General features: G+C 39.6%; 1 protein-coding gene across 17 annotated transcripts in view; it reads right to left on the bottom strand.

The window, feature by feature from the left end:
• Nucleotides 1–16,977, bottom strand: part of CALD1 (caldesmon 1) — a 193,841-nt gene that overhangs the window by 12,425 nt on the left and 164,439 nt on the right. For all 17 annotated transcript variants that reach the window (XM_080600216.1, XM_080600215.1, XM_080600218.1 and 14 more), the window contains 3 exons: nt 10,984–11,132; nt 6,001–6,262; nt 4,024–4,164 (listed from right to left, as the gene is read on the bottom strand). In XM_080600216.1, the coding sequence (XP_080456342.1) occupies nt 4,024–4,164; nt 6,001–6,262; nt 10,984–11,132 (552 nt within the window). The remainder of the gene's footprint in view (nt 1–4,023; nt 4,165–6,000; nt 6,263–10,983; nt 11,133–16,977) is intronic.

Genomic DNA, 16,977 nt, shown 5'->3' with positions numbered 1-16,977 from the left:
GTAATGAAAATTATTTTCAGAAAAATGGGCCAAGGGAGAGAGGGAAGAGGAAATATATAAAAAGACAAAAATCCCCTTATTATAATTTCACATCATGCCTGACAGGTGGAAGAAGCTGGTGGAAATCCATTCTGAGTGGTAGTCCCTAGGAGTGAAGTGCCTTCTCCTGAGCCTCCCACGCTCTTTTGCTTCATTAAGCAAGCAGAGTTAGGCCTTTTCCTGCTGTCATGCATCTTTTCCTGCTTTCCTGCATCTGTGCAGAGTAAGCCAATTTATGCCAGTTTACCTGGCAGACTAGGGTGCTGCTAACAGCAGCAAAAAAGGGAAAAACAAGCATTACAAATCCTGTCCTTAGTCCTTTGTTTTCCACCTGCCACAAGAGTAGCTCATCTCCTAGAAAGCACTGATTGTGTGTAGTCTAATTCTTTCCAGTCAGTGCTCCAGTTCTCCAGTACTGAGCAATAACAAGATAGGAACAGACAGGTCTTTAAGGAAAAAGTAGAAATAAAAATCTCAAGCCCTGAAAAGTCCTGCTTCAGTCTTAGCTGTCAGCATCACCTTGTGGGGAGAGCTGGTTGCCACATCAGCCCATGCTTCCCTGGAGATGTCTGCAGCAAAAGCAGGAGATATCCTGCCCCTTTCCACCTGCTGTTGCTTCCTCCCTTCAGTACCTAACTGCTTTTGCATTTCTGTAGTGGGGGAGCTCACCCCCACCAACAGAGGAGAATCAGTACCAAAATACCATGTTTACTCCTGATTAAATTTAGGAGCAGTTGCTCAAGATGTCAAGATCACTCCTTCCCAAATAAAATATGAGTAATGAAACTGTCTAAAAGGCAAAGCCAGTAAAGACTGGGCAGAAAATCTCATTCTTTTACTGTAGTACCATTTGTGTGAACTAAACTAGGGAGAGCACGAGGTAGAATGGGATGGGAGAGCAGCAAAGGCTGTTCCAGAGAGTCTTTCCTTTTTTAAAATAAATAAACAAACAGCAACAAGAGAGTGAGCAGAGGCAGGACAGAGGTTTGGTACTGCAGCTACAGCCCACGGGGACTCCACCAGCCCTAAGAAATTCAAACTGCTCTGTCCTTGAGCTGGGTATGAATCTAGCCTTTATCAGCTTTGTATCCTTCCTCCTTACTGTCCCCTCTGAAAGGACCCAGCCCTTGTGCTCTCACTGGAAGGCCTCCATGTTGCACAGGCTGCAGGCTCTCCAGTGCCACTTGTAGCTCCCCTAAAATTAATTGGCAAAAAGTCCTGGATGTACCATGTCAGTCAACACTAGCTCTTCTTTCTTATTTCATTCTCTTCAAATTCAGTTTCCTTGCTTCTGGAGCCAGTGGAGCTCTCTTCTTGTCCCACATCTCAGATTCCCATTTTGACCACAACAGCAAACCACCATGGTGCCCTCTGTGGTTCTGCTGAAATAGTGTCTCAGGTTTGGGGGAAATACTTTATTTAACGGCTAAAACAACAGTTGTTGTCCAACACCTTGTAGCCTATGATCTATTACAGGTCAAACTAAATAACCACAGTACTTCTTTTTAAATATACGTGTATATATTATGTCTGTTTATATATATATATATTTACATATGTGCATCCATGAGCTAAGTAATACATGGAGATGAGTTGTACATCTTGATTTCTAAATTCTGAGTCTGCACATCATGCTCGTCCATGCTCTGCCTGATGGATAAATGCAGTGTCCATAAGATGATAATATGTGACACTATTTTCAGTTTATTTCCCTTCTTTCCTTTGTTGTTGTGGTTCCCCTGGTAAAAAACATGCCCTGCTCTCTTAATCTAAATCACTCCCAGGAACTTCTTTTTGTTCCCTAAAGCTTATCACATCAGAAAAACAAAGAAGGAGAAAAAGATGCTTTGCCAGATTGTGATTTAGAAGACAATGTGCACATGCATCATACAGTCTTTTAATACTGAGCCTCCCTTTTTCATCATCAATTCCAAATGCCCATTGACCATTGAGTATTTATATTTCTCACATGATTCATGACATATCTAACTAAATGATACTTTCATCAAGGGAGAAAATATGTGCCAGATGCTTTACCAGTCAAAAGATAACTTGGTCACTATATAATAGCCTAGTGAGAGAACTGCATACCAAACAGGCTAGGCCAACATGACAATTCTGTCCAAACAAAAGGTGACAATAGATACTGTCTTCTAAACACTGGAATTGACATCAGTTTTTTAAAACTAGATTATTCCCTCCTCAGCTACTGACCACAGAAGGCCAAGAAACATTTTAGGGCATGAAGTTTTGACAGTATTATATGTATGCTCTAGCCACCCACAGACACCAGACTGAAATATCTACAGTATCACCAATTTCTCAGAGAGAGAGACTGAGAGAAAGGGGAAAAAATATGTACAGAGTTGCATAGATTAGTTTTTGTAACAAAAAAAAAAAAAAAACTTCTACTTAACAAGTCATAAAACCAGCAGCAATTATCATCATAAAAAATCAGACCTCAAATGCTTAACAACATTTGGAAAATTCCATCTTTCCTCTAAAAATACACTACTTAGTAGCATCAGTCCAAAAGCTCTCTGAAACCTATTAATCTCCTGCCAAATCCACTGTTTTGTCCCACTCTCCCCAAAATTATGATCTATATCTTGCTATTATGCATACTCAAGTATAATTTCCTTTCTTATGAGTCATCTGTGAACTAAAGCTCCAAGTGTATGTCATAAAAGGCATCTCAACAGACAGAAGGAAGAAAAAGAAGCCCTCTCAGGAGGACTATGAAGAAGCTGTACAATTATATTATCCATTCTTGACATAATGTTTTGCAACCAAAATGGCAGGTTTATCTAACAGACGGGAGTTGGGAAGCAACTTGGCAATCTTTGTTTACAGCTGTATGTATTCTGTCCTCAAATTTCAGGTTCAGATGTGTCTGAGGAGTCAAAGCCAAGTCTAGCCAAAAGCATTTGGCCACTGTATTACCTGGAACAGGACCCAAAGCAGTATAGGGTTGAAGCTGAAAGAGCAAACTGTATGCGCAGAAATGTCATTCTGACCAAATGCAGCTTGTCACCCATGACACACACTTCTTAATCCTATGGAGATCCCCTTCATGACCCAACAAACTCCTACCTGACAACGTCCTGCCTGGTTCTTTTTCTTGCTAGTGACCACTAAGTGGTCTTTTTTGACAGACATTTTGGATTCTTACCTGACTAATGCCTCAAAAGGAAAAAAAGGAAAGGATAGGTGAATATGATTAACAGATCTGTAGTTTTAGCTTGAGTTGAGGAATTGACTAGACTAAATATCAAAACAAAATTCCCAATAATTTCAGAGAGGCCAGGATTTCTCTTCCATGCCGAAAGGTCATTTAATTGATTTATCTGACATCCAAAATAATATAGGCCACAGAAGACCATTTAGAAATTCCTGCAGCAAGAGAAGGGGTTTTGTTGTTGTTATTGTTGTTGTTTTTAATATCATGTAAGAAAAAATCTAGCCCAGTGTTTCTAGATGTTGTTTTGGAGGGTTTAGACATAAGCTATAACTACTATATGGGACAGTTTCAATTAATGATGATTAGGCTGAATATACTTAAAGACAAAGTAATTTGGCAAGGAAGAAAGTAATTGTGGAAGAAGAGAGTGGAATTGTGAAAGAAGAGAATGTTCTATTCATGATTTTTTCTGCTCCAGTTCACAAAGCAGTCCTATAATAAATTAACATTGAAATCAGCACAGTATGGCAACTCTAAGTATCCTTCCTCTTGAATTTTCTTGGACATTCTTGACCAACAACAGGTAACTACCACGCTAGACTACTTTAGAAAGGGTCTCTAATGTTCAGTCATCCAAATGAACAAAGTCTTTCAGCTGAAGGTTTTAGGCAAAGGTCTATTTCAGAACATTGGCCCATGTCTGATATCAAGTATTTCTACAATGCTTTGGTGTTTGGCAATTGGTTTGAACTGCAACCCCCTTTACTTCTTCTGTACTTTATGGAAGTTAGTGGGGAGGTTACCTTGAGAGATGAACCTTTAGGACTGAAGCACTTAAATGGTTTCTTTTCTTCAGATGCACCATCTTCCGGCATCTTTTGACGTTTCTCAGCAGCTTCAGCCCTTCTCCTTTCAATTTCTTCCTTCATCCTCCTCTTTTCCTCCTAAACAAATAATAAAGGATATTCTTCTTTCAGAAACTACATCACCATTACAGGGCTTTGTAGTCCTGCAAAAATTTAGCGCACTTTATAAAAAAAGGTTTTTATGCTAGCCAAAATAGTTCGGGGACTTATATGAAAACTAGTAACATACTGATGTCAATTCATCATATTATTAAATAAGTGAGGAAGACAGCTATTCCATTACTTTAGTGTCTCCTCACAGGGAGGTCACCAGCCTTATTGCCATGTAGTGTTGCTTAAAGAGAGTATAAAGCTCATTTATAAAAATGCTGTTTCATTAAGAACTGGATTTCAGAAGCCTAATGTCATTTTTTTGTAGTTGTACACACATTTAAAAACATTTTGGAAGAACACTTAGATGTGCTCTGAGACTGCGTATTAATGCAAACAGGTTTACAAGAGAACCAGTCAATCAAAATAGGTTGCACAGACTCTAGTTTGTCTAAACAGATGTAAGAAACAGAAACTCCCATGGTCTCATTTTGTTTCCCAGATTCAGTTTCTCTGTACCCTCATGTATCACCTTTGTATTGTACTTTTCTCCATCTGCTCTGACACTTGTGCCAAGGTTAATACTTCACATGGAAAATTCAATAGATGCCCAAAAAATGAAGAGGAAGTGCTTATAATTTTCCCTCCAGAGACACAACTTGAGTTTTTACTTCATAAGCTACAAGTCAAACCAGAAGCCCTCCAAGGACAACCACTGTGAGTGCTGGTTAGCAAGGTCTGTTCTTATACAGCAAGTCACTGGGCAATCTCAGCAACTATTGAATTGCACTGTAAAGAGCTTAGCATATTAAAGCAATCGGCATTCATCTGCTAACACTATTTTTATTCTTCCACCATTTGTTCTCCAAACATGTGAGATTCCTAAATGATGCACCAGAGATTTGAAAATCTATTTATAGAGTCCCTTGGCAGAGGAAGCACAGGCAAACAGATGTATTTGGGTACTTGATATTTAAATAGACAAGAATATCTTCCTAATGAGATCTTGCCCATCATAACTATATATAACATCAGCATTCCAGCTCATCTACAGCAGACAAATTTTTGCCGTGCACTTCGTAATTCAAGTTGTGCCACATCAAAAGGACTGCAGATAAATTAAGAAGTCTGTGGCTATAACACTGCCCCCAGAATCTCACATACCCAACAAGATAAGAAATTTACAACTGCTGTAGATGACATCCTGGCTCGTGAAGACATTACTAGAGCTTTGTCTTTTCTCAAAGAGACAAGAACTGCAGTTTTTCTTGGTGCCCTGCATGTTTTACCTCAGGTTCTCACAATAATATCTCTGTGGTGTGGTCATTTGATATCAAACATGGCATACTTGCAGTTAAATCTGAAGGGTAAATGGGGTAATTTTAATATTGGTACCATATCTGAAATCACTGCAACAGACCATGTCCTGGCACATGATAAGAAACAGCCACGACCAGAAGAGCACACAATCCAAATAGAACTCCCAGAAAAAGGGCACAACCTGAAGCAAAGTCATTGCAGCAAATCCCCACACAGACCTCCAACAATATCACATCCAAGAAGGAGAAACCCACTTTAGCCTGCACGTCTTGCCTTCCTTGCTGTACACTCCATCCTCACCTATGTGCAAGTCTCCTGTGGCCTTATTCTGCCCTTTTGTTAAATGCAAACACATTCTCATCCATCCCCAATGACTTCTTTGCCAAAAGGTGTCTGTACAGACACTGCTGTAAAGAGTTACCATCTAATCCATGGCCGATTGAAGTAAAGTAGTAACAATAAGGGATTAAAACCAGAGATCAATACTCCTTACTTTACACTTACCTCCTCTCTGGCTTTTCTCTCAACCTCTTCCTGCTTCTTCTTCTGCTCCTCTTCCTCCAGGATTTTCCGGCGCTCCTCCCGCCTTTTCTTCAGTTCCTCCAGTTCCACGGCTGCCTCCTGCTGTTTCTCCTTCAGCTTCTCGAAGTCCTCTTTCTCATTCTCACCCTGGCGACGGCGCAGATCATCTAGCCGCTTTCCAGCCTCTACCTGGGACCCTGCCTTCGCTTCCTCGGCATTTGCAATTCCCTTCAAGTTGGAGCGGCTGGGAAATAAAAGAAAGGCAAGGTAACGCACCACAGGTTTTCCCTTCCTAGACAGAGCCACCCTGCTGCCCCACATTCACCAGCAACATGAGGATACTGCCTCGCAAGATCTTTTGCTCCTTGTAAACTACAACAAACCCAAAGCATTTTTGTCGGGAGCTAGGTAGGCTGGGATACTTGGAGGAACACCTCTCCCATCCACTGCCAGTGAGGAAGCAGTCTCGTATACTCGTGAAGCAGAGACTGAACCACCCTAGCTGAGAATGCAGACCACCTCCAGTTTTATCACAACTCAGCTAATGAGCTTGAAATGTTTAACATCTCACGTAACTTTAGCAAGACATATCAGCATCTCCATGGTATACAGTAAACCACCGAAGTTTCATATCTCTGCTCTGCAGTTTGTGTGCAGAAGAAGCACTTCCAAAAAGCATATTGTACTTAATACAGAAAACAAAGCAATGGAAACCCATAACTAATTCCTCTCTGTTGGTTTTAAGTGAGACAAATTTACATATTAAAAAAAGAGCAAAAATACTCTGCTATATTCTATGTTAGAAAATATGCATAACCCTTTGCTTTCAAAGGCAAATATTTTATATAATCCATTTAGAAAAAGACAAGTATCTTTGGGAACAGAACCAGTTACTTGACTTGAGGAATACAGAAGGAAACAAGAGAGTGGTGAGACTCCTACAGCTTCAACAGTGTTTTAAAAAACTAAAAAGGTCCCTACCTAAAGCACCTATCACTTGGACTCAGCAAGCTTGTATGATTAGAAAGGTTCATCAGATCTTTTGCTGACAGTTTCCAGGGAAGGTATGACTTTAATTAAGGAACTGGAAATTATTTATTAACTGTAAGCTTCCACAGAAGAAAAACAGAAGTTTTCCAATCAACTCTAATATGAGAGACAGACAGAAAGAATACAAGGAAAAAAAAAAAGTATTTGTATAGGTGAAGTGCATACTTTCAACAGAGTCAGATAGTATCACCTAGTTAAACAATTACCACAACAGTGTTTAGTCAAATGTCTGCTCCCTGAGCATGTTTAGTATTACTGCTGACAAGGAGATAGGTACGACAGAGGTATCAGTGTGCTATTGACAAGGGACAGAAACGGAATGTACTTACTGACTTTTTTTAAAGAACTTTCTGCTCTGTTCTGTTGACATTTAGAAAAGCTGGAAATTAATGACTTAATTAATTGAACCAGAGCGTTGCAGAATTTAATGCCATGAGATGGTATAAATCGAGTGTTCCAACAAAAACAATAACTGTTAGAGATGATGAGATTAGAGATGACAACGCGAATAACAAATATGATATAAATTCGCAGTCTGGTGAATCACACCCAGTCCTGTAAATGTACTCTTCATTCAGATGGATCCTTCATCTACATAGGGTTAACCATATAAAACGGCTTGTCGGATCAGAGCTGAATTATCTGTGGTTTCAATATTGCAATAGGATCTACTAACACAGATTACTCTGCCCCCACATGGTCTTACTGACTGCGATGAAACTCAGCTGCAGCAGGGTAGAATGCATGATTTTTGAATTGTATTATTAAAAAACAATGCCAGCATAACCAAACTGACCCTGTGACATGAATCTCACCTGTTGTAATTCATCTGTGAAAGTTCAACACTGAAGTAGTAAGACCTGACATTTATTTTGCAATGTGTTTACTTGGTTTTAGGAAGTCTTTTCTATATATAACATCAAAAAGTAAAGCTAATGAAAAAAAGAAAAAGAAAAAAAAAACTCCCAGATATCTGTGAATTTATGTATCCTTAAGACACTCTCACACTTGTTTTTCTAATCTAGAGTTTTAGGTACATAGCATATATTTCCCTAACATCACCTGATCACAATTTTTTTTTTCTTCTCTGGGTCCTATTCCTGAATGTGTTTTTGCAGTGCAATTACTTAACCCAGGAAAGTAGAACCAGAAGGTTACCTTCCACCATAAAAGTCATGTTATTGTGAGGGGTCACTGATAGAGGTTTGCATCAGATAGTGACACCTAATTAAAGAAAGGAACCCTTGTGCTTTTTTAATACAAAATATATATACAATTAATTAAAACATTGTGAGAACACATTGGAAACTTTATTTGAAATTTCATTTGGACTATTCAAAAACAAAGCAAGGATCAAAACTTGAGGTTTGAGGTAAACTTTTGGGTGTCCACCCTGAAATACCCCTGATTTAGTTCACAGAGGTGACAAGAACCCAGAACAACCCAGGAACCCTTATAGGGCACCAAGTTTTTCTAAAGATCCAATTCATCTATCCTGTGCAGCCCAGAAGAAATCCGTCTTTTCTAAGGCTTTCCTGCTTCATTGCATGCTTGCAACCTCTGTAACAAATATCCCAGGAACCTCATTCATTCATTCATTCATTTATTTATTGCTCTTGCCCTCTGAAGTCAGTGTTGTCAGCCCAGCCAGATCTACAAAATGGTGAAAGAGGTCGCCTTTGATAGACATAATGATATCACTGGCAAGGGCAAATGCTCAGCACTCAAAATTAAGAGAGCTAAGAACATACCAGTTACTCCAGTTACTCTGATTCTCTTAATAAATAACTGCTCTGTTTTATATCAGTACACGAGAAAGGTTACTCTTTATACTGACTTCAGTGCAGATGGCCTCAAGGAAATCAACAAGTACTCTCAACCTTCAACTCATAAAAGCCAAAAGTAGAATCTAGTCTTAATATTTTTGTTTGGAGACCTCAGGTGACTGTTTCGTACTCCTTACAATGAAGATCATTTAAGTTTCTACCTTATTTTATTCTCATGCAACACACAGGACTTTCCCTACTGGCTCTGCATAATCTGAAATAGGAAACAATAAGCTGGCAGTAATTCTCTGTATTTTCCTCCACCTCCCAAACTCCTCTGTTTTCAACAGATTCTGGGAATCTCCATTCCCTGTTGTCAAGATTGAGGAATTAGTTTGAGATGTTGGGTGGAGGAATAGTTTCATAAGTACCTCTTTGGTGCTAAGAAATGAAATTGGTTGCAAGCTTTCAGACAAGGAGGAAAAGGAAAAGTAGTGGTTTGTGGGAGCCAAAAATGTCAGAACAATGTGAAAAACGTGTTACTTCATATTTAGGGCTGTTCCAGTCCTGTATAAGAATGGGGAGAAAGGTAGGTGGGAGGGGAGATGGGAAAGGGAAGCTGCAGAATATTTTTGGTGTTGTTTTTTTTTTCTGTAATTTTCTGACTGACTTGGACAAACAAGATGCAGATAAGATTTTTCTTTAGCCTCCACTACCCTATTTTATTCTCAGTCCTCACCATTGAGAGTTAGCCAAGTTACATGCTTCCTAACGAGTATCTGATGTGTTCATGTAAAAACAAGAAGATAGTTCCAAAGAAAGCCTTAGGTTAGACACCCTTCACACATTTGGGAAAGAGTGGAAGAAAAACAGAAGAAGAAAAAGGGAATGGAAACACAGATCTACATGTTGCCACTAAGGCCTGTCTCCCTCAGGAAGTGAAACAAATGAAAACACAACAAAAATATTTTTAGAAAACCGTTCTCATGTTATTGATGATGTGACCCAAGTCATGATGCAGGACAGTTCTGAGCAATGCCCATTTCCTGCTATCCCATCTCCATGCTGCCTGACTCCCTCTGTCTTTTAACCTTAGGTCAGGGTGTCTCCAGGGCCTTATGAACTGCATTTTATTTTGAGAAAGTTTGGTTTTCCCGGAAGAATCGCTAGGGGAATGCTGAGATATAACAGCAAAACCCATCTGACCTACATGGATTTCTAAACGTGCCTGGAGAGTTTAACCTTTTCTTTGCCTGTGCCAATGTAAAAGAGCAAGAGATGTGCAGAAGGAAAAAAAAAAAAAAAGATTTCTAACAAACTCATGTTCCTCTGCTAGAAGGAAGAATTTGTGCTCTGTTTCATTTATTCCCTTCCTTTTAGCAGGTAGAATCCCTTTTTAATAAACTTCCTCAGCAATTTGTTATCTTCACTGAATTTCCCAATACAGCCATAAGGCCAGTATTTCCTTGAAAAGAAAAAAAAAATAAATCTAAATTAATGCAACTTTTAAAAAGACAAATATATATATATATATATAGGCTATAGCCTATATATAGGCTATATATATATATAGGCTAGGAGAGATTTTCATCTAACTGAAAAATCACTTTTGTAGAGAAGCCACTAAGTTCAAGGTTTGCCTTGAAATCAAGAGAGAAGTTCTCAAGAGTTACCCATTGAATTGTGCTGCATACTGATATGCAGTCTGATTAAAAGCAGATGTGTAATTGGAAAATGAGTTATTTCAGGTTGAGATCTGATTAAAAATATTAGAGACTACAAAATCTGGAATGTGGTCATTACTGGCCTCTGTGCAGCTATTAGAATGAAATTCTAATTGAAAGTCCCGCAAGGAAGGAAAACTCCAGCAGAGAAAAATAGTTGCTCATCTCTACTGAGGGCGCAAGGTACTATTTACATCTGCTTTCCGTACCTTGTTTTGTCGCTGTAACAAAGGGATGGTAGTCCATTAGAAAATAGGCCAACAGCCTTAATTCAAACCTAGCCACATAGTGAACACCAGAGCTTCCATTGATGATGCCAGTTAAGTCTTCTCTTCAGCTGCCACAAGGCCATTAAAGAGAGACCCCTGAGAAGGCCCCCTGCTCTGCTCTAGCATAAACAAGCCCCATGCTCACTTGGAACTTACCCAAAAGCATTCTCAGTAGATTTAAGTTTGGGGGAAGTGAGCTCACGTTCTCCATTCTGTGCCTTTTGTTCAGGAACTCCTTTTTTACGATCCCAGACACTTTTCATTTCCTCCTTGGGTGCTTTTTCTTTATCCTTGTCGTCTTTTACCTGCTCAGAGATACCGTAAATCATAGAGGGGGAGGGAGAAAAGTCACAGTGAGTCATTATAAATAACAGTCAAGGAACACAAATTGCTTGGTATTAACCAAGTGATTTACTAATCTTAGTGATTAACTAAGTAACTGTCTTCAAAATGTTTATGTGCTTTATGAAAGAAGTAGTCTGCAAAGCTCAAAAATGTGATCATCCATCACCCTGCCTGCCTGACCTGAATTCATGATGAAAACATCTAAAATCATCAGTCTTCTGTGAAAGTTTTTTGCAGCCATGGGACTTTGCTACCACATCACTTCTTTCTACAACTGCACCTTCCTCAGGCGCCCCAATCCTCCTCCCTTCCACTGCAGCATCATTCACCTGTTGCCTATGAAGATCCTAGGCTGCAAACCCTCTGGGACTAGGCTTGTTGTTACATTCTTGGTACAAGGTTTAGAGCATTGAGGCAACAGAATAGTTCATAACCTTCACCGATTGCCAAGCTGGATAAGGTAAGTTCATGCTATTTGGATGTAGGCAGACCATTCTGCAGCACAGCAATGGAGTGCTACCAGACCACACCTAGCATTTCCAGTGTCACAGCAGGTGGATAATTCAATACTACAAGAATAATGACACAGATACAAAGCAATCTTTACATCAGAATAAAAGTTACTCTGATAAAAAGCATAGTCCTACCAGGGGCTAGTTATTGATAGTGTTATCAGACACTAGTAATGAATATCTAAGCCTATGAAGAAGCAAATATTCTCTCTGGAAACACTAGAGCAAAAATTCCCCCCATCCTTACAAAGTTTTGCCACATAATTTTTAAGAGCAATTAAGTCTATTTAGAGCATGGATTTCACTCTCCAGTATCCCTCTGTAGTAGTGGGCTTGAAGTATTTACCAATACTAGAGACAGACTGATCTCAGCATGCTGAGTCATGGCTGGATGCTGATAAGAAGTGGAGGATATGGACTGATTTAAGTACTTTGTCCTCAAGCAGAATTATTCCCACTAAGAAAATGAATTGGACTAGCAGCCTAAATAAACTTTCAACAGCAGCAGAGGAAAAAAAAAATCCCCCGAAAAACTTTTTTTCCCAGCTGTATCATATTGGAAGAAGTGGGCAAGGAAGAAAAAAAAAATAATCTTCTGTTACTTGGAAGCTTATCGCCTTCCCATTTGCTATCTTAAAAAATAAAATAAAATAAAATAATTTCCATAACCATAACAGCCCTGTCTGCAGCACAACAGATTTTATAGCATTCCAAACTGCACCTAGAAATAAAAGCCAACAGCAGGCAATGCAGAGGTGGCACAGACCACCAGTCAGTGCTGGGTGGATATACTGCTCAAGTAAGTTTGACACCGGGGAGCGATGCTGTACACAATGCACAGAGACACTTGCTCAGCCCCAAGAGCAGGCAGCAGCAGCACAGACATTCCCCATGTGCTCCTGCCAATGGACTCTAGCTACGACCTGGCAGCACTGCCCTGATGGACAAGAGGGGAGTTCGGTTTCCATGGCCGTGCATTCTTTGGCCGTGATGCCGTGACTGCTAGCAAACAATGCCATTATTGCTAGCTGCCTCAAGGAATGGCTTTCTGTTTTCTAGGAGCTGCACTGAGACAACCAGTGCTATTCATTGAGTTTAATGAATGCCGCCGGACAGTAATGTCTTTTGGGTGCTCCCAAATCTGGGCAAGATTCTAGCTAGTGACATGTTCACAGAAAAAAAAAAAAAAAAAAAAAGGAAAGAAAGAAAGAAAAAAAAAAACTCTGCTGCCTGTTGGCAATCTCCTAAACCTTCAGTCCCAGACAGGGTGATACGGAGACCTGCGATGTTGATTGTTGTAAGATTTCAAATGCCAGGATGTCTGTGTTGGGATTTTGAGAGCATAGGATTTCCTTTGCCGAGATTTTCATCAAGACCTTTCTAAGTCTCATTAAAAAGCCAATCTTCCAGCTGCCTGATGTATTGAAGTCCACTGGGGAAGGTCATATCTCTTACATCTTAATTGAAATTGCTGAGAAAACTAATATTAAAACAATATAGTTTAAAAATTAATAGGTTAGGAAACAGCATTTCAGAAGGCAGTAGGATTTATGGTAATATGTGTGCATTTGAGAAAACTGTTAATGCAGCTTGGCTTCTTTATTCAAAAAGATAATAAAACAAGATATAACACAAACATTTCACAGCTTTCATGTCCAATAATTTTCCTACTAATTTTAATGCCAAAACTGTGACTGATTAGCAAAGAAATGGAATGCATTATGTCCCATTCCAGAGGAAGGCAACAGAAAAATTATTTTCCCTTGTCTCAGTGCTTCCCTGAATTACAGATGAATTCAGCTTCCACTGAATTTAGTGAAAAGGACTACTCTGATTACGGTTGGAGTGGATGGGTGGTATTACCTGAACTGAACACAGCTTGCACTGTCTCTCAAATATTGACACTCAAGTCAAAACAGAACCTGACCAAAAACATGTTTAGCTAATTTAAAAAATAATTTATTTATATTTTAATCTTTCTCCATATTACTTCTTTCCTGTTAGGCTTTTATATTAATATTCGAGAGTCAAGTTTTCTAAATCTAGGACTTGAACACTCTCAGAAAACAATGAATCAGTTGCTGAGGTTGGGGCCATTTGGCAAATTTTATTCCTTGCTTGGGCTGTTTCTTAGTGACTTAAAAGCTGTGGGCATCTGGGTCTAGGGCATCCATTTAGAGTCAACGACTATACCCAAATACCATGAGAAAAGCAACCATTGCGGTACGTCTAGCCAAACTGGAAGCAGGAAATACCAGAAGTCTCACATCATGAGAAAGCTTGTTCTTATGAACTTTCCAGGCCAGTTTTGAGAACCCAAAATTGTGGGGCAGTTCAGAGAAGGAGACAAATTTTGTTTGCTAATTTGATCAAAACCTGAGCTTTGAGGACCAGATTTTGGTCACATTAAGAAAGGATATGTGCTTGTGTTGCACACTTACAGAAGCAAAATCTGGTTAAGTGTTCCTTCAGGATCTTGTTCACTACATAATGCTATCCCCTTAACTCCATATATGTGTCTGAAATAGCCTCACTGAATTTATACATCCTTGCATGGGGGGAAGAAGTGGAGATAGGAGCCTGATCTTGACTTTGTTTGGAGTCTGAGATTGTCAATTTTTCCTCACGAGCCAAGAAGCAACAACTGAGATTTTCAAACCTGAGCAGAACATGTTGAATGTTCAGCTCGATACACATGCAATAGTTTTACCTTTCAGCGGATGCATATTCAGCATTGCACCAAAAGTAGTACTCTCTCAAATTGTCTCACCTTGAGCATCCAAAAATGTACTAAAATTACAAGTTACTTTCAAAAGTCTTCCCAGTTTCCTGGAAGAATCCAGCCTTGTAGGCATGGCTGAAAAGGATGACAGAAGCACCACTGAGTGCTGATTGAGCTCCACACAAACGTAAGGAGGATGACTGTGTGTCAAGCCCTCCCCACCTCCCAATCAATATTTGTGGTCAAACATTTACAGCCCACTTTTTACATTTACTTGTAATAGTCAAAGATTGTGTGCAACAGTGAATATTACAAGCTGACTCCATCATACGAACAGCTTTTAATATAATCCATCCCTTATTTTCTGCACAGTTCCTTCCTCTGGTTTCACAATCAGGGTGATCAGGTACAGTGACTATTTCATTTTTCTAAAGCATTATTTTAACATATCTCCTAGGTTTCATTTAACTCTTTCCCTTTCTAGACTAAGTTATTTTAGCATTGCCAGTCTCTCTCCCTGTTGATTTTGAAACCTTTCTTTTAACCATCTTCATCACTTTACTTGCTTTTTCCTGTACCTTACTAAAAATATGGACAATCAACTCAGGTAACTGGACATAAAACTTTGTCACATGATTTGCCCTCACCTCTCTGAGGGTGAGCTAAGCTCCTGCAGCATGTCCTGAATTAATCAAGCTGCCTTCCTACAACTGAGGACACTGGACCATACCCTCTGTAGCCCCCAGCGCTCCCAAGCAGCTGCAGAGGCAACAAGCTGCCTGTTACTAAATCTCTGTGCTGTGGCTCCCTTTAAGCCACATGGAGATGGATGAACCTAAATGGGTGCAAACCTGCAAGAAGCTGACTAGTCCCAATGCCTGACCAGGATCAGAGGCCATTCTTATACCTGCTGTATTGACCCAAAAGCTCAGGTGCTGCATAAAATGGAACTTGGCTCCCTGTTTGCCAGCTGTAACCTGAAGAGTAAATGGTTCCCGAATCTTATTTACTTACCATACAGTAAAACACCATGGCACCAGCTCCTGTGTTTACAGTGGAAATGCAATGCAGTAAATTTTGTAGAACTTCTCTTTAAAACAAAAGAAGAATCTTGGGTATGCACAGTTTATATCATGGGACATTGCAGTTTGGGGGAAAATCATTAGTTAAGGCAATCAGGTGGCCAAAGGGCTTAGATTATTATTATTGTTATTGTTATGGTAAAAGTAGGTCTCAGTCATAGGGAAAAAGTTCACAGTAAAGTGGGAGGAAACCAGGGAAGGATGATTAGTTGAAAAATTCATCCCTAAGGTGCAAACCATCCTTGTTTTATTGCCTGACCTGAGTTTAACTGAAGTATTTGTTCTAAGACAAACAGGTCTTGGTTGTAAGGCCCTAAAAAAACAAAATACTTAAGCATATACTTAATGTTAAGCATCATAAATAGCTTCATCCCTATTTATTTCATCAGGATTGCCCATGTTCTTGAAGTAAGGCACATGCTTAAGTACTTTGCTGAACAAACAACTTTCAGTTATAGGTCCCTTACTTATTTTCTTATCTTAAGTTTCCTTACAATATCTAAATCAGTGGTTTGTAAGTTACCTGATCTTTTTTGGAGGTAGGTTGAAGCTTCTCTGGTAACTTTTCCTTTTTAGCTTCCACTTTAGCCTCTTTGTCTTCCTCCTTTGTTTGTGGGTTTTTAATATTTTTTGTAAGTAAGATACGGAAACACCATTCTATGAGCATCTGTTTGCAGTTTTGTTTCTCCACACTGTGTTCATGTCCCAAACCTGTGTGCAGCCATGTCTTTCATATGCTGCTGTGCCCACACCTCCATGTGCAGCCATGCTTCCTCCACCCTCTCCATATACTTCCATTCCCCCATCTGGGCTTTCTCCCTTGTGCAGCATCATGCTCACATGTCCCAGCACAGAACCCCTTATTGTGATTGCATTTAACACAGGTGGTTCCTCACACAGTTTACCAGGTGCTCATAATATTTTGTGTCAAGTTGTGTTTGCCTCAATTTCATGTGTTACTGCAGCAGACCAGCTTATAGCAGCTGAGAAAAAGGCAGCAAAAAAAAACATGCAGAGCTCTGGACATGCAAGGTGTGCTCTGAACAACGGAGTGAGGACAGGCATGTTGTGTAATTCGTTATTGATGAGCAGAAATAAGGAATTTTAGTTTAAAAAACAGACAGCATGGGTATTAGTTGTATAAATGCAGGAACAGATCTGTGAGGAAATTCCAATTCAATCTTTTTGTTCTTGCATTACATTTCTCACAAACAACAGGTGTCTTATTTTGGTGCAAAATGTTTACTGTACCTGTTTTTTTAGGAAAGCTGCTTGAGGTTTTTCCTCTTGTACTTTCTTCTCTTTTACCTGCTTATCTTCTGTTTTCTTTTCTTCCATCTTTTGCTTTTCTTTTAATTTTTCTGCTTCTAGCTTAGCCTTTTCTTCAGCTGCCCTCTTTTCCTCTTCTGCCTTAGCCCTCTCTCTTTCCTCAGCTGCTTTCCTCTCCTCTTCTGCCTTAGCCCTCTCTCTTTCCTCAGCTGCTTTCCTC

Source organism: Anser brachyrhynchus (assembly GCF_964034855.1).
Source record: "Anser brachyrhynchus genome assembly, chromosome: 1".
Taxonomy (NCBI): domain Eukaryota; kingdom Metazoa; phylum Chordata; class Aves; order Anseriformes; family Anatidae; genus Anser; species Anser brachyrhynchus.
Note: the sequence above shows the minus strand (reverse complement) of the source record. Positions and strands in the feature narration are given on the sequence as shown.